Source organism: Callorhinus ursinus, unplaced genomic scaffold, assembly GCF_003265705.2.
Source record: "Callorhinus ursinus isolate GAN/ISIS: 27379988/994484 unplaced genomic scaffold, GSC_fseal_2.0 scaffold21, whole genome shotgun sequence".
NCBI lineage: Eukaryota > Metazoa > Chordata > Mammalia > Carnivora > Otariidae > Callorhinus > Callorhinus ursinus.
Window position 1 is genome coordinate 26921280 of NW_027397083.1, and position 26771 is coordinate 26948050.

A 26771-nucleotide genomic window follows, 5' to 3' on the forward strand; every position below is an offset into this window, starting at 1 on the left:
TCCGTCGGCTGCTTCTGGCAAGTGATAGAGCCGCGGAGCACAAAATTGGAACTTTTAGAGATCGGTTCCGCTGAGGGACGTCGCTCCAGTGGATAAGCAGGAGGTGGAAACCTCCCGGGACAGTGTGCACTCAGGACCCTCCAGGTCACAGAAAGACCAGGGGTGCATGAGTGCAGCGGAGCTCCCAGGTACCGGAGCGGGGAAGCCGGCTGCAGAGACAGAGCCAAGGCGCGGGCTCGCAGCTCGGGATTGCCGTAAACTGTGATCCGCGACCCACTCAGGCCACTGCGCCTCCAGCAGGGACCCAACAAGCAGTAGAGCGGGGGAGACTCCCCTCCCTCCCCCAGGAGGAGCGGCACGGGAGCACACCGCAGGGATCTGCTGGGTTTGGAGACTCCACACGGGGTCGGGTGCCAGAGATAGAAATGCTCGGTCACAGGCTGGGTGAGCACGGAGTGCGGCCGGAGACCGGGGACACGGGAGTGATTGACTGCTTTTCTCTGGGGGCGCACTGAGGAGCAGGGCCCTGAGTTCTCAGCTCCTCCAGGCAGACAGTGGGAGGCCACCATTTTCACCCTGGTCCTCCAAAGCTGTGCGGAGAGCTTGCAGGGAACAAAAGCTCCTGAGAGCAAACCCAAGCAGCTTGCTTAGCCCAGACCGACAAGGGCGGGGCAATTCTGCCTCCGGCAAAGACATGTGGGAACCATGGCAACAGTCCCCTCCCCCAGAAGATCAGCATGAACACCCAGCAAGCCAAGACCAAGTTTACCGATCAAGGAGAACGGGAGAACTCCAGCGCTAGGGGAATACTGCACATAGAATTCATGGCTTTTTTACCATGATTCATTAGTTTTTCAAAGTTAATTTTTTAACTGTTTTTTGGGGTTTTTTTTGAATTTTACTTTTTCCCTTTTTCAACCAACACCTTATCAATCCTTTTAAAAAAACATTTTTTATTTTTCATTTTTAGAGTCATATTTTATCCCTTCATAGTAGTTACCCTTATTTTTGGCATATATATATAAGTTCTTCTCTCCTTAAAATTGTGAGATACAGTTTCTTCTAACAGATCAAAATATACCGTAAATCACTAGTGTATGGCTTTGTTCTAGTCTCCTGCCTGATCACAGTCTCTCCCATTTTTTTTCTTTTTTCTTTTTTTACATCTTCTTTCTTCTTTCAAACAACTTCTTTTATAAGTTTCATCTTTACAGTCATCTTCCATCCCTTCACTGTATCAACCCTTATTTTGTACATGTCTTTCTTCCTTTAAAATTTTAGGAGACACTTTCTTCTAACAGACCAAAATACACCCAAAATCTAGTGTGTGGCACTGAACTATGCACTAGCCTGATCATGTTTGATCATATTCTGTTTTTTTTGTTTTGTTTTGTTCTGTTTTTGTTTATTTTATCTTTTTCTTTTTCTTTTTTTTTTCTCTTTTTTTTCTTTCTTTCCCTTTCTTTTCCCCTGGTTTCAGGTCTTTTCTGATTTCTATAGAGTATATTTGCTGGGGACGTTGTTAACCTGTTACCATTCTGTTCTCTCATTTATCTGATCTCCTCTGGACAAAATGACAAGACGAAAAAAATCAACTCAGCAAAAAGAACAAGAGGTAGTACCGTCTGCCAGAGACCTACTCAATACTGACATTAGTACGATGTCGGACCTAGAGTTCAGAATCATGACTTTAAAGATACTAGCTGGGCTTCAAAAAAGCGTGGAAGTTATTAGAGAAACACTTCCTGGAGAAATAAAAGAACTAAAATCTAACCAAGTCGAAATCAAAAAGGCTATTAATGAGGTGCCATACAAAATGGGAGCGCTAACTGCTAGGATAAATGAGGCAGAAGAGAGAATCAGTGATATAGAAGACCAAATGATGGAAAATAAAGAGGTTGAGAAAATGAGAGAGAAACAACTAAAGGATCACGAGGGCAGAATTCGAGAGATAAATGATATGATAAGATGAAACAACATTAGAATAATTGGGATCCCAGAAGAAGAAGAAAGAGAGAGAGGGGCAGAAGGAATATTGGAGCAAACTATAACAGAGAACTTCCCTAATGTGGGGAAGGAAACAGGCATCAAAATCCAGGAGGCACAGAGAACCCCTCTCAAAATCAATAAATATAGGTCAACACGCCGACATCTAATAGTAAAACTTACGAGTCTCAGAGACAAAGAGAAAATCCTGAAAGCAGCTCGGGAGAAGAGATATGTAACCCACAATGGTAGAAACATTAGATTGGCAACAGACCTATCCACAGACACCTGGCAGGCCAGAAAGGACTGGCATGATATGTTTAGAGCACTAAACGAGAAAAATATGCAGCCAAGAATACTATATCCAGCAAGTCTGGATAGAAGGAGAGATAAAAAGCTTCCAGGACAAACAAAAACTAAAGGAATTTGCAAACACAAAAGCAGCCCTAAAAGAAATACTGAAAGGGGTCCTCTAAGCAAAGAGAGAGCCTAAAAGCAGCATAGATCAGAAAGGAACAGACAATATACAGTCACAGTCACTTTACAGGCAATACAATGGCACTAAATTCATATCTTTCAATAGTTACCCTCAATGCAAATGGGCTAAATGCCCCAATCAAAAGACACAGGCTATCAGATTGGATTAAAAAACAAGACCCATCCATATGCTGTCTGCAAGAGACTCATTTTAGACCCAAAGACACCCCCAGATTGAAAGTGAGGGGGTGCAAAACCATTTACCATGCTAATGGACACCAAAGGAAAGCTGGGGTGGCAATTCTTATATCAGACAAATTAGATTTTAAAACAAAGACTGTAATAAGAGATGAAGAAGGACACTATATCTTACTTAAAGGGTCTATCCAACAAGAAGATCTAACAATTGTAAATATCTATGCCCCTAACATGGGAGCATGAATTATATAAGGCAATTAATAACAAAAGCAAAGAAACACATTGACAACAATACAATAATAGTGGGGGACTTTAACACCCCCCCTGACTGAAATGGACAGATCATCTAAGCAAAAGATCAACAAGGAAATAAAGACTTTAAATGACACACTGGACCAAATGGACTTCACAGACATATTCAGAACATTCCATCCCAAAGCAATGGAATACACATTCTTCTCTAGCGCCCATGGAACATTCTCCAGAATAGATCACATCCTAGGTCACAAATCAGGACTCAACCGATATCAAAAGACTGGGATTATTCCTTGCATATTTTCAGACCACAGTACTTTGAAACTAGAACTCAATCACAAGAGGAAAGTCGGAAAGAACTCTCAAATACATGGAGGCTAAAGAGCATCCTACTGAAGAATGAATGGGTGAACCAAGAAATTAAAGAAGAATTAAAAAAAATTCATGGAAACCAATGAAAATGAAAACACAACTGTTCAAAATCTTTGGGATACAGCAAAGGCAGTCCTGAGAGGAAAGTACATAGCAATACAAGCCTTTCTCAAGAAACAAGAAAGGTCTCAAATACACAACCTAACCCTACACCTAAAGGAGCTGGAGAAAGAACAGCAAAGAAAGCCTAAACATAGCAGGAGAAGAAAAATAATAAAGATCAGAGCAGCAATCAATGAAATAGAAACCAAAGAACAGTAGAACAGATCAACGAAACTAGGAGCTGGTTCTTTGAAAGAATTAACAAGATTGATAAACCGCTGGCCAGACTTATCAAAAAGAAAAGAGAAATGACCCAAATCCACAAAATCATGAATGAAAGAGAGATCACAACCCACACCAAAGAAATACAAACAATTATAAGAACATATTATGAGCAACTCTATGCCAGCAAATTAGATAACCTGGAAGAAATGGGTGCATTCCTAGAGATGCATCAACTACCAAAACGGAAGCAGGAAGAAATAGAAAACCTGAACAGACCTATAACCACTAAGGAAATTGAAGCAGTCATCAAAAATCTCCCAACAAACAAATGCCCAGGGCCAGATGGCTTCCCAGGGGAATTCTACCAAACATTTCAAGAAGAATTCATACCTATTCTCCTGAAACTGTTCCAAAAAATAGAAATGGAAGGAAAACTTCCAAACTCATTTTATGAGGCCACCATTACCTTGATCCCAAAGCCAGACAAAGACCCAATCAAAAAGAAGAATTACAGACCAATATCCTTGATGAACATGGATGCAAAAATTCTCACCAAACTACTAGCCAATAGGATCCAACAGTACATTAAAAGGATTATTCACCACGACCAAGTGGGATTTATCCCTGGGCTGCAAGGCTGCTTCAACATCCGCAAATCAATCAATGTGATACAATACATTAACAAAAGAAAGAACAAGAGTCATATGATCCTCTCAATAGATGCAGAAAAAGCATTTGACAAAGTACAGCATCCTTTCCTGATCAAAACTCTACAGAGTATAGGGATAGAGGGTACATACCTCAATATCATAAAAGCCATCTATGAAAAACCTAGGGCGAATATCATTCTCAATGGGGAAAAGCTGAGAGCTTTTCCCCTAAGGTCAGGAACGCCGCAGGGATGTCCACTATCACCACTGCTATTCAACATAGTATTAGAAGTCCTAGCCACAGCAATCAGACAACAAAAAGAAATCAAAGGCATCCAAATCGGCAAAGAGGAAGTCAAACTCTCACTCTTTGCAGATGATATGATACTGTACGTGGAAAACCCAAAAGACTCCACCCCAAAACTGCTAGAACTCATACAGGAATTCAGTAAAGTAGCAGGATATAAAATCAATGCACAGAAATCAGTGGCATTCCTATACACCAACAACAAGACAGAAGAGAGACAAATCAAGGAGTCGATCCCATTTACAATTGCACCCAAAACCATAAGATACCTAGGAATAAATTTAACCAAAGAGGCAAAGGATGTGTACTCAGAAAACTATAAAATACTCATGAAAGAAATTGAAGACACAAAGAAATGGAAAAACGTTCCATGTTCACGGATTGGAAGAACAAACATTGTGAAGATGTCAATGCTACCTAGAGCAATCCACACATTCAATGCAATCTCCATCAAAATACCATCCACTTTTTTCAAAGAAATGGAACAAATCTTCCTAAAATTTGTATGGAACCAGAAGAGACCCCGAATAGCCAGAGGAATATTGAAAAAGAAAAGCAAAGCTGGCGGCATCACAATTCTGGACTTCCAGCTCTATTACAAAGCTGTCATCATCAAGACAGTATGGTACTGGCACAAAAACAGACACATAGATCAATGGAACAGAATAGAGAGCCCAGAAATGGACCCTCAACTCTATGGTCAACTCATCTTTGACAAAGCAGGACAGAATGTCCAATGGAAAAAAGACAGTCTCTTCCACAAATGGTGTTGGGAAAATTGGACAGCCACATGCAGAAGAATGAAACTGGACCATTTCCTTACACCACACACAAAAATAGACTCCAAATGGTTGAAAGACCTAAACGTGAGACAGGAGTCCATCAAAATCCAAAAGGAGAACACAGACAGCAACCTCTTCGACCTCAGCCGCAGGAACTTCTTCCTAGAAACATCGCCAAAGGCAAGGGAAGCAAGGGCAAAAATGAACTATTGTGATTTCATCAAGATAAAAAGCTTTTGCCCAGCAAAAGAAACAGTCCACAAAACCAAAAGACAACCGACAGAATGGGAGAAAATATTTGCAAATGACATATCAGATAACGGGCTAGTTACCAAAATCTATAAAGAACTTATCAAACTCAACACCCAAAGAACAAATAATCCAATCAAGAAATGGGCAGAAGACATGAACAGACATTTTTCCAAAGAAGACATCCAACAGATGGCCAACAGACACATGAAAAAGTGCTCCACATCGCTCGGCATCAGGGAAATCCAAATCAAAACCTCAGTGAGATACCACCTCAAACCAGTCAGAATGGCTAGAATTAACAAGTCAGGAAACGACAGATGTTGGCGGGGATGTGGAGAAAGGGGAAACCCTCCTACACTGTGGGTGGGAATGCAAGCTGGTGCAACCACTCTGGAAAACAGTATGGAGGTTCCTCAAACAGTTGTAAATAGAGCTACCATATGATCCAGCAGTTGCACTACTGGGTATTTACCCCAAAGATACAAATGTAGGGATCCGAAGGGGTACGTGCACCCCAATGTTAATGGCAGCAATGTCCACAATAGCCAAACTGTGGAAAGAGCCAAGATGTCCATCGACAGATGAATGGATAAAGAAGAGGTGGTATATATACACAATGGAATATTATGCAGCCATAAAAAAGGAACGAGATCTTGCCCTTTGCAACGACATGGATGGAACTGGAGGGTGTTATTCTGAGTGAAATAAGTCAATCAGAGAAAGTCACGTATCATATGACCTCGCTGATATGAGGAATTTTTAACCTCGGGAAACAAACTGAGGGTTGCTGGAGTGGTGGGGGGTGGGAGGGATGGGGTGGCTGGGTGATAGACATTGGGGAGGGTATGTGCTATGGTGAGCACTGTGAATTGTGCAAGACTGTTGAATCACAGATCTGTACTTCTGAAACAAATAATGCAATATATGTTAAGAAAAAAAGAAGAAGATAGCAGGAGGGGAAGAATGAAGGGGAATAAGTCGGAGGCGGAGACGAACCATGAGAGAGGATGGACTCTGAAAAACAAACTGAGGTTTCTAGAGGGGAGGGGGCTGGGGGGATGGGTTAGTCTGGTGATGGGTATTAATGAGAGCACGTTCTGCGTGGAGCACTGGGTGTTATGCACAAACAATGAATCATGGAACACTACATCAAAAACTAATGATGTATGGTGATTAACATAACAATAAAAAATTTAAAAAAAAAGAAATACGTCCCAGAAAACAGTGATTCGGACCTAAAATCACTCAATATTATCAATAAGTAAGGCCTCACACACAAAGGGAAGACTTAACTATCACAAATGGCTTCTCACAGAGTTGATTCTATTAAAAAAAAAAATGGCATCAACGAGGAATGAAACGGGGTCCCAAACACCTTGCACACCAGCAATTTTCTCCCAGATTCGGCTAGGTCTCAACAGCTAAAGGGAGTCAAGAATAGGGGGTGTACTTGTTCTGCTAGGAGATGAGCCAGGATTCAAATTGTTTTGAGGTTCCTTCTCTTATTTTTTAATTGTTCGTAGTCTATCTGCAGAGAGAATAGTGAGTAAACTTTTTAGACCATTACCTGGCTTTCAGGATTCTTCTGTGGTAAATGAAGAGGAGAATGTTCATATTTTAAAGTTTTGAAATTATATTTTCTAACAAAAAAATAAAAAACAGCCTAAGATATAAGAAACAGATATTAATGTGAGGTACTGAAATTAATTGCATTCTGGGGCATAAGGGGTGGCTCAGTCAAGCATCTTTTTTTTTTTTTTTTTAAGATTTTATTTATTTATTTGACAGAGAAAGACACAGCAAAAGAGGGAACACAAGCAGGGGGAGTGGGAGAGGGAGAAGCAGGCTTCCTGCTGAGCAGGGAGTCTGATGTGGGGCTCAATCCCAGGAGCCTGGGATCATGACCTGAGCCGAAGGCAGACGCTTAATGACTGAGCCACCCAGGCGCCCCGCATCTGACTCTTGATTTCAGCTCAGGTCATAATCTCAGGGTCGTGGGATCGTACCCCTCATTGGGCTCTGTGCTCAGTGGGGAGTCTCTTTGAGATTCTCTCTCCCTCCGCCCCTCCCCCTGTTCACACACACGCTGATAAATAAATCTTAAAAGAAATTAATAGTGTTCTTCCTCAAAACTGACAAATGAATAACAGAATATTGAAGGATAGATGAAAAATGGTTCATCAGCAAAAGGGCAACTTCATCCTCCCAAGTGGTGTGTTTCTTTAATCAAGTTCAAATCTACAAAAGTAAGGAAAAGGGGGGAGAAAAAAAGATTTAAAGGGGAAAGAGAAAAGACCTACTAGTTTTACTGTATTGTTAATGAGAAACAAAGAAGTAGTGAAGAAAGTCTTTTTAGGAGAAATCAAAACCACAGGCCACCCAAGTACAGAGCACCAGTGATGATTAGACACATTTTCTTAACAACTCAAGAGGTCTTTAGTCAAAGCCAAAAAAAAAAAAAAAAAAAAAAAATAGGCAAGGATCAATGATACAAAACAGAACGGAAAAAAATTTACCATTATCATTATGAATGGTCTTTACCTTGAGAATACCTGAGCCACTGGAGAACCAAACCAATTGGAAGAGTGTGATCAAGGTTTTGCAGCGTTCATCCCGTTCCGGACATCTACTTTCCGGAGTGAGAGAGCATCAAGGATCAATACATTGTTTGTGAAGATGATAGGAATGATTGGGTCCAACCAGTACACAGAAATAGCTTCCCCATCACTTTGCCTATGAGAACTTCTCTAAACTGAAGAGAGCTCCAGTGAGCACCTGACAGTGGATGGGCTCAGATACTAGGACACTACACAGGAGCAGGCGTGTGTAAGGCTCAACCACCAGCCAGGAGGAGCACTGAGCTCGGAAAGAGGCATTCATGTAAGACACAGGAGCTGTTCTGCTCTCTAGAGTGGAAATGGGATCACTGATGCTTGAAGCCACTAACCCCTGTAATGGCACCCCTCCAAGTACCAAAGTTATGAGTCCATCTGTCACTGTGACTTTTAGTAGAGTTTGTGAATTAGCAACTCATGAATCAGTCATTAAGAAAGCCAATTGAAAAAAAAAAAATTCTGACCTTGGCAGGTGAAGAAAAAAGGCAGTTAGATATAAGCTATGATTGAAGCATCATTCAAAAAGAGGATCCACCATGTAACATTTAGCTGAAATTAGGAAAGAATCATCTACTGAAGACAACAAAAATTAGGTCTTTATGGTTTTGCTAGGGATCGTTAATTACAGTGAAAGCAGAACTTGGGATTTGATACAGCCCTACTGTTTTTGCGGCTTTGCCGTATTTCAGAACAACCCCCAAAGGTCTTGCTTTCACATGCTACTGAGAAGCCCAGAGACACGAGGAGAACAGCACACCCTAGACGGTTGATGTAATTTCTTACAGGCTCCCAGAAGACCAGAGCCAAGTGATGGCTTTCAACCTTCAACCATGTCCATCAGGAATACACTTCTCATAAATGACTGTATTAAATAGCTTACTTACCTTCACAGTAAGCAGAATCTCCCTGGACAGAAATGTAACCATTCTTGCACTCACAGGTAGCTTTCGTATTCCAGTTTTTACACTCTGAGTTTTCACCACATTTAGGGCCTTCTGCACAGAAGTTATGACCTAGAAAAAGTGAATAAAATTTCACATCAGAAGAGAAAAAAGGCTTGCAAATCCTAGAGCATGAATTATCCTCAGTCTATCAGCACCATGCACGAACACGTAACTTGGCAATGTGCAAGGGTGGGTTAGGAAGGGAATGGGAGAGGGGGAATGGGAAACTCTGGACTGTCGAGTGCTTGAGATGTTTTTCCTTAATGCTCAAAGTAGGTTCCATCCTGAAGGCTTTGATCCATGCTGACCCTGAATCCCCCTCCCACCACTTTCTGACATAACCAGTCTTTTTATAATTGCCTTGCCACAAAATTTATGATTCATAGAAAATATGTAAAATGAATCTATATGAATATATAAAACTAATATGACCAGAATATTATCACTACCCCTTAATGACACTTCCCCAAAGAGTCCCCCCTCCCAGCCATCAAAAATAACTATCCTGAATTTTGTGTGAATCACTCCCTTGCATGTTTTCATAGTTTTGTCAGATATAGGTACTTATTTCTAAAGAGAGCATTCAGTTTTTGCCTGTTTTGAACTTCCCATGAAAGAAATCCTATTTTACATATTCTCTATTGTTTTTTTTTCTATTCATCCCTGATAATGCCTGTAGCTACAGTTCACTCATCAATACTGTATAATATTCTGTAGCATGAATTTTCCACCATCTGTCCATTATGCTACAGATGGGCACTGAGGTGACCTGCAGGTTTTGAATCACAATGCTGCAAGAAACATCCTACAATATGTTTCCCGGGGCATCCTTTTCAAACCACGTTTTTAACATTTATTTTCCCAACTTTCTTTCTGAATCTCAGAAATTCCTCCCAGAATAACTACTCTTCTCCCTAAAATACCCCTTTGACACTCCTTTAGTTCTCCTCCACTTCTAGACAAGGAAGGAGAAGCTCAAACTCACTGACATCTAGCTAGTAAGTAGAGATGACAAGGTTCTAAATTAGGTCTGGTGTACTCCAAGGCCCAAGTACTTTTCACCATATCATACATCCTCTCAGATAGCAAAACTTAGGGATTAAAAAGTGAAGGGGTTAGCTGTTCCTCAGGACATTACAGAGTGAACCCATAGTGATAGGTGAGTGCAGTATCAGATTCAGCCTCACTACCTGTGACCTATTAACTTCCCCCAATCAAAATCAGAGCAAAAACTTAACTTGCTGGAAATCTGCAAACTCTGTCACCCAAAAACACTTCCAGGAGGGTTTTAAAGGCTTGTAATAACCATTACAAAGAAAAAGACTTGATTTTGCTACCAAAGAGACAATTTTTAGACATCACAACTCTCACTGCCAGAGAAAGTACCTGGACTTCCCTCCCCATGTCAGAATCGATCAGTAATTAAGTTGTCACGTTTTCTTTCATTGTGAAGCCTGACTCAAGGTCATATGTGCATCCATTATGACATGTATTCTTTGTTTCTTCTTCTTCTTTCCAGGAGACTGCAACTGTCCTTTTCCTTCCACATGCATTTGACAGGCAGGAAAAAAGCCACTCAAACGATGCTGATGTCCCAACGCATCTCTATCAAGCATGTGCCATGTCAATTCACAATGCAGGGAGTTGGGTAAATTGTATTTCAAGGACAGTGAAGGGACTGTGGGACAAACCAACCCTAATGTCAAATCTACTTTGGTTGAGCCTGACCACTGTGCCAAAAGCATGTGATTCATTAATTAATCCAGGCCTTCTTTCAAGCAGTATTTATTCACAGCCCGCTTGCCTTTCTGCAGGAGTGAATAATCAATATTTACGGGGCATCTAACTTCTGTGGACTAAGGCCCCATGCAAGCCTCTGGGAGCAAAATAAAGATGTGTGAGACATGTTCTCTGCCCACAAGGAAAATTACAAGCTAAGGGGAGACACGCCAAATACCGGGGTAGTGTAAATACAAGGCAATCTATGTTAAGTGAGAGATGAAGAGTATAATCAGTGTTTCAGGGAAAGAGAAAGCACTTCTAGGTGATGTAAAACTTGACCTCGGGTTCATCACAGATAGAAACATGAGAAAGGATGAGGCACAAATCCTACTGAAAGGAATGGGACTCCAACCCGTGAGGAAGAAGGGTGCACTGGAGAATGCCAAATAATCTGGCACAGATGTAATAATAATAACAAACATTTACTGAATACATACTATATGCCAGACACTCAGCCAAGTGTTTGACATGCATTGTCCCATTTAATTCTATTACTTAAATTAAATTAATATCTGTATTTTAAAGATGTGGCAGTTAGAGTTTAGAGAAGGTGGTTGTGGTAGGTACACGGAGCCAGAACCCAGGTCTGAGGCCAAGGTTACTCCTCACTAGGTTATTTCACTGCCCTCCCCAAAGCAACAAATTCCTAACTAAGCACTCTACATCCAAAGGATAAAGATCTCCTTTTTTGCATGTGTAGATTTAAAAAGACCACAATTTGGTTTCTTCTCATTCTCAAGATCCGTATCTATTTTCCATGAGGTAATTCCAAGTATTTTTAACAAAAAATCCTAACTTCAATCACTCCAACTTCATTAAGTCAGGGTCTATGTCTGATTCATTTCTCTCAACCAAAACTTTCCACATGAGGGTAACTGGATGGATGGCTTAGAGATGGACGGACTCACTGCCAGCCAGAAATAGCGGAGGGTCAATTAACGAATGAATGAAGAGATGAATGAATCTATAGTGGCATTTAATGCCTCTACCCCCTCCTTAACCAACTGGAACGCAAATGTGACTGGTTTGCTAGTCACCACTTTTCTTTAATCATTTTTATGGAGTATAATTTACATACCATAAAACTCACCTCTTGTAAAGACACACTTTGATGATTTTTAATAAATTTCCATAGTTGTGCAGCCACAACCACAATCCAGTTTTAGGATACTTTCATCACCCCAGCTGGACAGCCTCAGTCCTTAAACCCGACCTCAGCATTGGAGTTGGCTGCCAAGTCATAAATCCTCGATTCTCCAAATTTCAGAATCCTGAAGGATTTGTCTTTCTTATCTGATATGTCTCAGTAGCAAGACATTTAGGATAGAGATCCCTCCCTTCCTGGATATTTGTCTTCAGTTGCCACCACAATCTCTTCAACAAGTCCTCTGGCTACCCCTGGGGTAATTTTTTCTTCAGCTGGTTATCAACATAATCTGATGCCTAAGACTACTGAAAGTCACCCTCTTTCTTAAATCGATTTATTTTTTCAAAATTAGAAACTGTGACCAGATTGTGGAATACACAAACACAGCCCAATATTCTTCTACTTGGCTTTTTTTTTACTTGACTATTTTCAATAAGTGACTCGAGCCTTCAGAGTTATTCTCCTATAACAGAGGAACATAGCAAGTTCTTTTAACTAGCACCAGCCCAAACACAGAAAACATCCTAATTATAAAAACTGCTATTTACTGACTTCTTCCAACATGCCAGGCATAGTGTTAAGCCTATTAAACACCTTACCTCACAAAACCCTCAACACTCCAAAAAATTACTATTATCCTCACTTTACACATTAGGAAAATGTGGTTGAGACTTGAACTTTTTTTATCCATAGTTAGGAAGTGGCAGAATCATGATTTGACTCTGAAGGTCTTGTGAAGAACACTAAGAAAATAATTCTTCTGCAATTTAAATACTTAGAAGCTTAGACAACTAATGATTACATTCAGTGGATTATAATCCATCTATGTCCTATAAAACATTTCTAAATAGGCCCACTTAGGACCGAACTGCAGGTTCTGCCAATCTGTTCTTTGCAGAAACTGAGTGTAGGGCAATGTTAGCACCCCATCATTTCTGGCCCCTGGTTGAGAACATCCACCCTTCCCTAGAAACAATAATACAGGCTCAGAGTTCCCTCTAGAGCACAGGAAATAGCACCGACTATACGGCATATTCCACTTTACAGGTTATATCATTAGAGCCAACAGCCACTTGACAATCCATCTGGATGTCCTCACAGGCACTCAGAGGTCACCGAGCCAGAACTAAACTCTTGATCTTCCCAAATCCATGCTCTATGGGCTCTTCACATTCAACTGCAGCACCTTTATCCACCTAAACTAGAAAACTAGGAATCATCTTTGCCCTGATCCCTCAAATATACTGGCCCTCCCCAGGTTCACTGGCAAGAGTCTAAGCCACTTCAAACACTTAAATACCTATCATGGCAAAGTACATGTGATCTGGAACAAAGGAATCTATAAATATGCAGAGAACCACTCCACATTTCTTTAGAGGCAAATATATAGCCAATTTCTCTAACACAATTTAACCTTTATCACCAGAATTATGGTATTATTAAAATACATGGAACTGTTACATGTCATTCTTCACATGCTTATCATGGAATATAAATTGAAAATACTGTGTCAATTTTGATAGCAATCTTTTAAATACATCTACCTACACCAACGGAAAAATATTTTTCTCTAAGTTTTATACTTTTTGAGAGTTCTACCTTTTATTTTTAAACCACAAACCTACCAGCCCAAGCCTAAGTTGCTAATAACCAACTCACCTCAATTTCTTTAATCAACAAAACCATCCTGGAAATGGAACTCCTGAAGAGCTTTCCAACGAGTCCATGTTTAGTGCACGTAAAAACTTGGGGAAAATTCTTGAAACACGATGAAAATGAGACCCTGAAACTCCTCAGCAGTGGTGGGGGTAAGGAGTAGAGAGAAGAAATAGAAGTTGCCTGCTCAGGTCAAGTTACAATTTTCTCCAAGTGCACAGAACTGGGCAGAGATTCCATGTTCTCAAATTGGATTGTGCATATTAATTTTATGTTGTAAGTATTTCCTGAACATATCATTTCCTCCTCGACTTCACGGTAATAAGAAAAACCCATCTACTCCAACCTGTTATCATCTCTCAAAGGGACATGGCCTCATTTGCCTTCCTGTTCCCCTTCTCGCCCAGTCTCTAACCCATTTTGCACACAAAGAGATCCTTTTCAAACACAGATTGGATCATGTCACTCTCCCCCTTAAAAAATCTTCCAAGGGCTTCCATTTTACTTAAGAAAAATACAAAATCTTTAACTTGGACTTGAGTCAACAAACAAGACTCCTTCTCTCCCTCCATCATTCCTCTCCAACTGTTAGCAGCCTTTTAAGTTCTTCTAGTCTCCCAACCTCTTTCCTGATTCAGTTTTTACAAGCCTGTTTCACCAACTCACAACATTATTATACATCACTGCCAGAGTAATTTCTTCTCAGGCTTCAAGTCCCAGCTTAAAACATAAGCTCTTCGGAGAAGGCTTCCCTGTCTCACAAGTCTGAAGAAAGCCCCATTATTTTCTTCCATACCACCCTATTTTTCTTGCTTATAGCAGTGATCACAATTACTGTGTATTTCTGTGTTTATGTAATGTTTATCTCATTAGAAGCTCACTGCAAGGGAAAGGACTGTGAAGTTTGGTCACCTCATGCCTAAGGCAATAGACAACACATTATAGGCAGTCAATAAATATTTGTTTAGTTAATGACTAAATCTTCTCCAAAGCAAGAATTAAGTGTTTTAAAGATAAATACACCAAGGCTCAAAGATGTTAACTACCTCCTCTAGTTACACAGCTGGTCAGTGATGGGTAAAACGGCTAAAAACCCAAATATGATTCTAATACCCCGTCTCTCCACCCCACCCCACATGACTGCCCAGCTGCCCAGCCATGATTTTAATCATCCAGGGACATTCCAGGAATGCTAAACCTGGCCTAAAAAGGCCAGGACTCCACCAGCCATTAGCATTCTCTAGTCTGTGACATGTCCTGATCTTTCCAAAAGAACAAACCTTGCTTCTTTCTCCAGAACACATTCCATGGTAGCTTGCTGCCTGGATACTCCAAGCCAGAAGAAAATTAACTTAATCACGTGACAGAATATCATCCCTGAATAAGACACTAAGGTGAGTGAAACCCACTTGGAGCTCACGTTCAAATGGTGAACATGAGCAGATCCTCAGAGAAGACACATTATCTACAGAAACGAGATTCCAGGTCTTATGTGAATACCTCATTTTGTTTCTAGCATGGGTACCATCCATTATATGACAAGTATTTATTAAGTACCTACTGTGTGCCCAGGTACTGTGCGAGGCAATAAACAAACAAACAACAACAAAAATGCCGTGAACAGCATACCCACGTTCTTAGTCATCAGACAAGCTCACAGAAATGACTGATGCAGAGTATCAGGTTACAAGGAGACATTGTGATGGAGAGGAACAAGGTGCTTCAAGAATGTATCCTAGACAAAGGTCCTAATACAAGATCTGAAGCAATGTGAAGGCTGAGTGAGGCTGATTGGACAAAGGGTAGGGGTTCCAAACACACAAAGCAGCACGTGCCCATATCATGTTCAAGGAAATTAATGAAGCAACAGAAATGCTGAGGTCACACTTTAGTGGTGAACAGTCTAAAATTTGGACTCCCTCAGTGGTCCTGTATCTAGAGTTCTGTTGTCAGTGGAAGACAGTAACACTAACAACTTGCTGTCTTTAAAGCTACTGCCATTCTCTAGATCTCACTCTACTCCCTTTATAATGATAGTAAAACTATCCATCCATTCTGCTTCTTCTCTGGCTTCTATAGCCAATCATGGACAAGCATCTTTATGATACCCTACTGTGACTCTTACAACAAGGAATGAGTAGACCACTAGCCTTGGGAAATTTCTGATTTCTCTAAGCAGCTGAAGTTTGATTCCACAGAGAGAACCCTTTCTTGCCCTTAATCTCCTACCCCTAATGTGTCCTCCTGCAGGTCAGGCAAGTTGCCTCTGAAATGATGTACCTGGACAATGAAAAAATGCACTCCTAACTCAAATCCAGAAAAGCTCTCACATCACTTCTGCTTGCCCACTCTTGGAAGTTCCATAGGAACTAAGGTATACTAAGTACAGTATATTCCATGTGCCTCATTGGTATGGAGAGAACTCCACCCATGGACTGCCTGGAGGAATACGGCCCAAAGATCTTTTATGAAAACTGAACACCCATAAGTACTCCACAACCAACACATATACCATAGAAGCCTGGGCCCTTGGGGATGAGGACATTCCTCTACCTCCTTGTTGACAGGGTTAGGCCAATAGGATGAACCCAGTAGAGACTGAGCTCTGGACTCTCCCAGGTTCTATCTTAGAAAGCAATCCATTTCTTCTACAATAGTCTACACTTAAGGGTCTCCCTGTCCAAGGCAACCTGACCTTAGTTTCAGATTTTCTCTCTGAGACAACGTGCCTCCCCCTTCCAGGGGCTCCGTGGGCCCTGATACACTGCAGCACTTTCATGGCCAATGACGTCACAGATGTCTGGAGACTGTACTCATCTTCAAATGCCCTCTGCTCCCAGTCTTAACAGTGGAGCATAGAGCCCTGTCTTTCTAGTCAACGTCAGCCCATGGCTGCCAGGAGGTTGATCAGATTCCATCTCTCAGTATGCACAGGACCTGCACAGCTGCTAACTACCAGTTCCTCTATTTAGACACTAGAAAATATACTCATTAGGTGCCTCTTTCCCAGGCCTCTTTTAATCTCAAATACCCTGAAAATCCTCTAAAACCATTTCAATTACAAATTCTGATGGAGACTAGAATGATGAGGAAGACTAAGGCAAAAAAAAAATCATGATGCCAAGAGTTTTTTTTTTTTTTTAAAGATTTTACTTATTTATTTGAGAGAGAGAGAATGAGAGATAGAGAGCATGAGAGGGAAGAGGGTCAGAGGGAGAGGCAGACTCCCCGCCGAGCAGGGAGCCCGACATGGGACTCGATCCCGGGACTCCAGGATCATGACCTGAGCCGAAGGCAGTCACTCCACCAAGCCACCCAGGCGCCCGATGCCAAGAGTCTTGGGAGGATTTAATGTAAGGGCATAAAATCTTAAATAGAACAAATAATCTCAACTCATTTCAGTCCAGGCCAGATGACAAGGCAAGTGAGCACGAATTAAAATTACAGATAAACACACTGGGAACAGATGTTGGCAAGAACTTTTTTCCCCCAACACCGAAAGTCTTAAACATGTAGTGAAAACCCTCCAAGGTCATTGGCGACGTTGAAGCTACACTTAGAGCCAATTATGAGGGGAATAAAACCTTGAGGAGTGTGTCAAGAATTCTGGAATGGGCCAAATGACTGGTGTGTTTTCCTGGAGCAATTTGGAGGATCTGCGGTCAAGATTGTTGGCCTTTTGCCCCCCTTTAACGGAGCCCACTGATGATTCATGAGCCGTCTTGTTCTTCTGGGGCTACATTCACACTTTTATTACTTCTTCCCAAGCAGAAGCAGAGAGGTCACTCTGGTGCCCACTCCCCCTTTTCCACCTCATGGCCACACACTTTAAGCGGTCAGGCTCCCGCTACAGCCATTGCCTTAACATAACGATGAAGGTAAACGAATTGCATACTGTTGGCACAAACAGTCCTGAGGCAGCAGAGAGAAACTGCAGCGGTGATTAGGACTGTTCTGGCTGTTACTGGTGGTGATGGATACCTTGGATCCCCGCAACTGCAGGATGGCCTCCTCCTGCCAGTGTCCATCACTTTGGTTCTTTTGGCTTGTGTCTTCCCTAACTGTCCTGTAGTCCCTTCCTTAGGGACATTCTGGCTGCACCAATTGCCCTGTGGATGTAATCACGGGCTCAGCTGATTACCTTCATTTTTCTTTAAAAGGCAGAGGAATTAGTGACAGCATGTGGCATGACCCAAGATTCTAAGAGGCAAGGTGCCCAAGCCCCTCGTCTAGATATCAGTTCTGTTGATACAGTGAACGCCATAAATGTGTCAGAGTCTGTTATTCCCAACTCTATGGTTTTAGGTTTAATTCCCACAAAGAGAAAAACTCAGCAAAAATCTTAATCTCTCTCCTTGATTAGTCACGGGGGGAGGGGCAGGCAGTGGCAAATTGTATAACCATGTAAGAAAATGGGCATGACTCAATAAAAATTAGTTTCAGAATCAAGGCAACGAGTTATACTTTGACAAGTTATAACTCAAAAACTGGGTTCAACATTATTTCATATATGAAATACACAGAGCCAACAACATAGCTAGTACTAAAAATTATTTCCTTCAACGTCACAGACATGACAGTGACAGCATTATTTCGTGTGGTCAGAATGTATCTCCAACTACCTCATCTCCTACATTTAAAGAATTCATAAACTATAATCATTAAAACTTTTTTTTTTTTTTAAAAGAGCACTTTATGCATATTATATAGCCAGCCAATTGGGGCATAAAGCAAAAAGCACTTTCTGTGTTTTCTTAAATTCCCAGTCTAAACCTCCTCAGGGCGGCTCAACGGAGTCCCATTGAAAAAAAAACCCCAGAAAACTTCCATTCCCTAAGCAGGCCCGAAGAAGGTTGTGATTCAGACTTCTAAGGAACGATACGCTCTCACGGGGTGATTTCCCTCAGACTAAAGACCTGACATTCACAGAAAGACAGAGAGAAATGACAAATATGCTAATTAGAGGCCCTTCATGCAGATATTGAGAAAGGCTATAGCCACTTCAGGTTCTGTAATCAACAACAGCAGGGCGGAAGAAGACACACAGCTGAAATCATACCACTGTGCTCATCCCTGAAATACACGTCTCAGGTCATCAGGAGCCTGCCTCTCTGCTCACTTACTGCCTGCCAGTCAGTACACAATCTCAATCCACAAAGCAAATGGTACAGCCTCCCCATATGCAGGCTAAAAATTACTTTACATAAAAATGGAGTGTCGCCTTTTCATTACTTTCTGTTTTAGAGAGGGGAAGGAGGAGTGTGGGGAGGGGAGAGGGGGGAGAACTGAATAACAGGCCTTCGAAAAGGCCCAGTGGGCTGAGTCTTGTCAGAACAGAATGAACCCCTCCTCTTCTTGTAAGACGCAGAAAACATGAACACAGAGGAAAAGGTAAAAGACAACTAGAAGTCCAAGGGGAAAAACATTTCCCATAATATTACGAAAGACTATTATGCTACTTCTGAAGATCCTCTTGGGAAATAGTTGGAATTAAGAGATCTGGAATAAAATCCAAGGGGAGCATAGTTTGAAACAATACACCTTGGAGCTCACCTGAGTTGCCTTTTTGACAATCTTCAGAATAAAGAGACTAACAGACCCACACAGGAAAAAAAAAACAAAAAACAAAAAAAACGCCCCTTTCCTTTTCTGATTGTCTGCTATGCAGAGCAAGCCTCAGGATGTGGACAAGGGGGGGTAGATGTTCTAGGGTCCACTCTGCTTTGGGTCAACAGAAGGGATTAACAACAGGAAATGGTGCTGAAAGGGGCCTTTGTCTACAATAATGCTTTCTCCATTCCAGTGCCTGAACTCTGAGTTGGGAGTAAATCAGAGAATCCATATACGCGAATGGTTTAATTCAACCCATTCCCCAGGAGAAGGACCTCCTCACCATATCTTTTCTGAAGGTATTGTCTTGTTCCTGTCAAAATGTAAAGTTGTCAAAGAGAATAAATAACCCTTTCGGACACAGACACCTCCAAAAGAAATATGAACAGCCCCCTCCCAACAAAGCTGGTAGTTTCCTTCCAAAAGAGGAAGCAGGAGAAAGAAAATCCTCAATTTCACAAATTGGTCCTAGCCAATATCTAATCTAGGAAGTTTTACTCCTGGCCTCCCGCTTTTCCCTCAAAGCTGTGTCAAGGTGTGCTAAAAGCTACGGGATTGCAGCAATGGAGCCCTGAATGACTGTTTTTCAATGAGAGATCCCATCTCTTAGTGTCTTCAGTGGTAAAGAAGCGCACGCATTCTGGAGAAGTATTAGCAGAAGCAGTGACACCAGGTCTATTGTAAGCTGGGTCAGAGCAATGAAATTCCTCTTGAGTTTCTGTGGGATAATCAATGATTCTGCTCTAATGAAACCATAAATCAGGAAGGATTTACATAAACTGAGTCTCACTTGGCACCTCCACAAATAGCAAGTGATGGATTTTGCATTAAATTATAAGACCTATCTAACTGATAGTAACCCTATCAGTTACTAATAAATGTATCCCTCTGAAAATTCCAGCCAATCTTTAAGTGTTTCTACAGCATCTCAACTGCTACTATGCTTGTAGCTAAAACACAGACAAATCAGGGAAGATATTCTGATGGCATGATCAGTCATTCTTAGTTATCAACATACTAAGTTGTCCTAGGAACTTTTACCCAAATGTAGCCTTCTCATGACCAAGCAACCTCCACATAAGCTGAACACTCCATGATAAAACATAGAACATTTCTATGTGTCAGAAGATGCTAGAGGAGGGGGTCAACAAATTATGGGCTACTACCTGTTCTTATAAATGAAATTGTATTCTAACAACCACACTCATTCATTTACCTATTGTCAGTTACTTTTGCGAAACAGCTGAGCTGAGTTGTTGCAACAGAAACCTTCTGGCCCACAAAACCAAAAGTATTTACTCTGTGGTCCTTTACAGAAAATATCTGCCAACCCTTGCGCTAGAGAAAAGATAGAATAAAGTGAAATATGGAGTAACCTAAACTAAACCACTCTGCTCTAGAAGCTTTAAGGGGGAGCTGGAAAGGATCCAACTCCATTAAGTATTTGAGAATGTGGAGAAGGATGTGTGGTGGGTGTAGCTTTTACATCATAAAGAGGAGTTTGACTGGATTGGTTCTGTAAGATTTTTAATCAATTTTAGGTTCTCCCAATCCACGTAATTCTACCAGGGTGAGTCCTTTCAGAGAGGAAAAGTTATCTGATCCAGGGTTTAAAGACAACAAAATCTGGGAAAGAAGACAAGTCCAGGAAAAGAAAGCAAAACTATTTCTGCCAGAGAACGAATTAGCAGTTAGGTGTTACTTAGCTAAAGCATTTTCCCCCCGCTTGCGTGAAGTAAAAAAGTTGCATGTAATCCTCTGAATAAAGATTCACTATAGGTCTCTGCCTGTCAGATACAGGAATTGGTCCACAGAAAGGGCTAAACAGTATGCCTACCGATGCCACTCATGAGAAAAATCTAATAATGATGACAGTTATAATAATCATTATTACAGACACTATCATTCTTCTTATAGGAACTGTCACTTACTGAACATTTATCACATGCTAGGCATGATACTAGGTACTTAGGCATTATCCCATTTAACCCTCCCAGTGGGCCTGAGAAGTAGACTATCATTACCCTCAGTTTACAACTGACATGACTACGGCTGAGAAAGGTAACTAGGACACACAAGTTTCAAGGTAGCAGAGTTTTGAGCCCCTGTTACTACCTTCACACTATTCATTAAACCCTCATGCGCCCCACCCTCATCCCAACTACAGCCCCACCACCAAGCCCCCCTTACCTCTACAGACACTGCAGCACTGATTCTCTGGGAGAATGTGGTCCTTTTCTGAGCAGTTCAAAGGAGGGCACGCCTCTGTAATCTTTACTAAAACTCCACCCTGGAAGCCAAATCATCGGGAAACAAAAAAAATGTTCATATTTTTTAGTCGATGATGCAAATATATAACACTCATTGTTAACAGCCTGCAGTGATAATAAGCTTCAATAATTAACAGTACTCCCAGGAATTCCACAATAATGACAAAGTCGCAAATCAAACTGATGAGACTCCTGGCAGAGAAAGCATCCTTTTCTGTGTCTCAACAGCCTCAACTTCAACCAATAATTTTTGAGAAACTTCTCTGCAGCAGAAGGTCACTAACAGTGGTATGCTGCAAAGGTAACAATAGGCTGTTGGATGGGGAGCCCTAATTTGTAGGGCTTATGGATTTCTGTGGTACGAATGCCCTGACGATGACCGATTTTGAAATACCGACATGGTGTCACTGACCACAGAGTCGGGAAGTTATACAATGAGCACTCGTGAGCTTTTGTGAGCCAGCTTTAGCACTCCTGGATCACATGCACCGTGAACCAAAAGCTACATAACACATCTTCCCCGTGCTTGGGGAGTTCCTAGTTGGAGGGCAGGAAGAAAAAACAACCTCAACTAAAAACCCTAAAACAGTATGGTAAGTGCTAAAAAATGTTCTACAGTTAAGATATGATAATGTGTCATAAGAGAATCATGCTGTCCAGGAAGGGAGAAATGATAAAGATGATGCCACATTTGAATAATGGAAAAAGGAAGAAGAGACTCTCCTGGCAGACAAAACAGGCAAGAGCCAAGGTATCCAAGTACGAATGATCGGAATGAGGGTTAGATGAGCACGAGATGTTTCCCTGTATGTAAATAAACTAGCTTACAAAAAATTTTAAACATTCACCTGGTGAGTCTTTATGACCTCATCCACCAAAGGTCTTCTTTGGTGACATCACTAGCATCTGTATTTAGTGTTACTCTGAATTCTAAAAATTAGTCCATTAATTACTATAAAAAAAGTTTGAGAGTATTTTATCTAAAATATAAAGTTTTTCCCTCCCATTCCTAAGAAGCTGTTTACGTCAACTAAGAATCAAGCTTGAGAAAAGGAGTCTCATTTAAGGCAAAAAGGTACTTCTCAACATAGATGGGGGAAATAGGATGGAGCTGGACAGCCAGGAGGGATGGGGGGAGATAGAGTTTCCCATTTCCGAGACACTATCTTTCCTGTGGACCATGGGACGGGAACTCCCACTTCATCAGGCACATCCATTCCTAATTAAGAACATCAACAATTATGAACATACCAACTTGATTTCTAACTACTCATTATCTGGATAATTTGTACCATGGCTTCCTCTCGTTGCTCATAATGTTCATCCTGACAGTCCTGCCCCTGACATTCCTTGAAGTGTCTTTTCATCCTCCTTGCTCTTGGTTTCTTGATCTGCTCCAAGTTATCGAGACCTCTTGCTTTTCTCCTACCTAAAAACTGGCCCTAAGATCAGAGAACACAGCCTGCTCTACACGCTCAGTCTCCTTCACAGCTACGTCCCCTTCTCACTCCTCAATTCAGGCCACATTGGGGGGCACCCAGCCTCAAGAGTTGGCACTGGTCCTAAGCCACTGTGCCTACCAGTTGTACCTCAGTTCCTGCAACAGGGACTCAAACCAATCATTACAAACCAAGAGACATTAATAACCTCACCAGCTGTAGCATAAGCTTTAATGTACAGGAAAACAAAATGCTTACTCACCATTAATGCCTCTACTTCTATCTGTCAACATCAATGTATTTATTATCTACTGCCTCCTTGCATAAATAAGAGTGATGGACATGGTTGGATCCCTTTTAGGAGTTCTGTGTGCCCATCCCCCAGGTTCCAAATGCTTTGCTGTTAATGGCTCATCCTTGCCACCCTCAGATGGCACTCCTTGGACACTGGAGCCACTCTGCCATGCAGAGAGCAGAGAGAGTTACCCACAAGTTCTATATCCCCACTGCCAGAGCCCAAAGCCAGGGACTGACAGGCACGGGAGGCTCTTTACCTCAAGGGGAGCCCATGGCTGGGGTGTAATTTACACTCCACCACCCCTTCCAGCAACCAGGGTATGTGAGGCCTTTCACCCAAAATCCCACTCTTGCTCGGTTCCTTGCCTTTCCCCATCCTGCATCCTCCACACCCTTACTGGCTGCTCCCAAGAGCACTACTTTAATCGATCATCCATACTGAAATCCTTAGTGCAGGGTCTGCTTTTAGGGGAACCCAAACCAAGACAGTAAGATACATTTCATTCTACCTGTCAAAAATAACACTGTTCAAGATTCTCTCTAGATGGTGAGATTCTGGAGCGATTTCCTTTTTCTTCCTTGTACTTTTTCCTCTATATTCAAAATTTTGGCATTTGGAGTATGTATTTGCTTTTGTTAAAAGATATTCAAAATGCTATGAAGACTTTTTTTAAAAAATCCTCACTCACAAAAGTTTTTTATGAAAAGGGCTTGCCTTGACTGCTGATTAAATCAGACAGTTCTAATCAACCTTTAACATATTTAATGAGTAAGATCCTAATTCCCAGTGTTTCAATAGAGACAAACACCTTGGCATGATTTTGAAAATAATATGAACTATGATTACAGTAGCATAAGGGCCTCTACATCCATTTAGTCCAGCCACATAATTAGGCACAAAACCTTTATTTTCAAAACTATTTCTGGTAAAAAGTACCTGATAATTAACATTTTTAAATTCTCCTGATTATAGTATGTTATTTTATGACCCCTAGAACTCTGTGTTGGTGGAAAAATACAATTCTTCCATTCTTTCTCATTTAGAGTGACAGTCTCTGTGTCATTGGTCAAATATAAACACTTTCAAGTTCTTACTAATCACTGTGCTTCAAACCTGAATTTCTAATAACATAAAAACTCACATCAAGTCAAAAAATTAATGCTAAAGAAATGCTGGAACACAATTGAGCAGAACTACTAGAAGGGTTTATTCATCTTAGTTTAAAAAAAACAGTATGTTAATTTCTAAAAACACTTGGTGAAAATATTTGAAACAAGAGTCTGTTTCTTGTTCTTCACACACTTTATCTCATTTAATCCACCCAACATTGTAGGTGGTAATGTGCCTGCCCCAGGTTGGAGACCACCCTACCAGCTTTCCCCGTGCCCAGGTCTGGTAGCCTGCCTTGTTGACTGAGAGATCACAGAGCCGTCGCTGCCACACCATCCCTGCCTCTGCGTACGCACAACATCCGCTGATGCACAAAGACCACCACACCTCCATCCCCACCAGAGTGTCTGGAGCAATAGAATCTCTGCCATTCCCAGTGGCAGTCAAGAAAGAGGGGATAGGAAATTCGACAGGAAAGTCAGAGGGAGTTAACCCCTGGAGGTAAATTCTGGCCAGAGAGAGGAAACGGGTAAGAGCCTTTCCTCCACCCAAAACCCCCGCCAAGGCCCCAGTAAAGAACTGGATTCAAGCTCCTCCAGATCTTTTCCAGGTCTCTAAATGCCTCATTCTCCATCTTTAAAATAGATTCCTTTCTTTTCCTCAGGGATGTGATGAAAAGCAAATGAAATGGTGTAGTTACAAGCACTTACAAAGATGGGCTATTCTGAGGCCCAGTGGTTCCGGTCAGCCTCTCCGGAGATGCCCCACAAAACCAGCAGTGCTTCCTTGTAGGACTGTGGCTGCCCTGTGACGCACCACCTGGTACGCGTGCCCCTCCTTCCCTGTCTCTCACTCTTCCACGCCGAGGATGGCATCTCACCCAAGTAACTGCACGGCCAGCTCCCACACTTTGTTCAAATGGTACCTCTGCACAAAGGCCTTCCCAGACCACCCAGACCCACCCAAAAGCTCTCTCTCCAGCATGCTTTCTATTTTTTATGGGATTCGGCAATATATTGTACATTGTTTAGTTATCTGTCTCCCCCACTAGACTGCAAGTTCTATAAAAACAGGGCCTTTGCTGTGTTCACCTTTACATACCCAGTATCTAGTACCATGCTAGTATGTAGCAGTTGATCAAGGTATGTTAGCTGAATGATTACTGAAGATCTCTGCTTCTACACGTCTTATTCCAAGAAAAAGATGGGTGGGGGCAGGCAGGAGACAGGCATTTTCTCACCATCTTTAAGACACTTTGGAATAGAGAGAGCACCATCCAGAGCTGGTATCACAAACAGATTTCCCCAAAATCAACTCAGAATCCTTTCCCAGGGCCCCCTGCCAAGCTCCCTGACTCCTAGTAACTGCTGGCTCCCTTCACCTTCTCACATCCTTCAATAGCTTTCCCCAAGGCTACCTGATCCACAGCTTAGCACAAGCTAGCAGAGCAATGACCGTGGGTGGGACCTCCCCATCCTGGCCAGCAGCCCACCAGGGTCCTTCCCCTCAGAGACCCATTCAGGCCAACCTGCTCCACTCCAGATCCCTACCAAAGCCCATCTATCTATCTGGTAATTCTCCCCAAGGGATGAGGATCATCAGATGGAAACTTACTCTGCATTCCCGGCAGCTCTTAGTTAAAATCCGCTGGCCTTCTGCAAGGACTTTTCCTCCATAGATACATTTTGCTGTAACAAAAACAGAAAAACGGGTCAGTCATGCTATGCAACTAACTGACCTCAGAGCTGCCATCTGGCTTCAGTGAATTCAAAGCAAAAGGAATCTCTTTGCAGGGAGCCTGGCTGGCTCAGTTGGTGGAGCATACAACTCTTGATCTCAGGGTCATCAGTTCAAGCCCCATATTGGGTGTGAAGCCTACTTAAAAAAAAAAAAAAAATAGGAATATCTTTCTCTGGAGTAAGACATGGGGAGAGTGTAAGGACAACTCCTGGGCTCCCGTCAAATGGTCATCTTCACTACGTTTGCCATGAGTCTGTCACACTATGGATACACAGCTATTTCAATGTCGCAGCTGCTAAAGGAACCAGAAAATGAACTGATGTGGTCAGAAGTTAAAACAAGGAAGCAGCACTGGTCATCTCCATGGGGTACAATAGTGGTACCTTTGATTCTTACACTCCAGCCATAAAATGAACAAGTAGGTAAAAGGGGACTTCTATGTTCATTCATCAGAACCTCAGCCACAATGCAGAAGGACACCATTTTTTTTCTCTCTTGTCATTGTGGGAAATGCATGCCCTTATACTCTATGTTCCTAGTAAGCTCAAAAACCA

The 26771-nt window shown here is 41.8% G+C and overlaps 1 protein-coding gene across 4 annotated transcripts in view; it reads right to left on the reverse strand.

Moving 5' to 3' along the window:
- Positions 1 to 26771, reverse strand: part of NELL1 (neural EGFL like 1) — an 857163-nt gene that overhangs the window by 629402 nt on the left and 200990 nt on the right. For all 4 annotated transcript variants that reach the window (XM_073904919.1, XM_073904917.1, XM_073904918.1 and 1 more), the window contains exons 10-12: positions 26092 to 26165; positions 21551 to 21650; positions 9106 to 9234 (exon numbers count right to left, since the gene is read on the reverse strand). In XM_073904919.1, coding sequence (XP_073761020.1) covers positions 9106 to 9234; positions 21551 to 21650; positions 26092 to 26165 — 303 coding nt within the window. The remainder of the gene's footprint in view (positions 1 to 9105; positions 9235 to 21550; positions 21651 to 26091; positions 26166 to 26771) is intronic.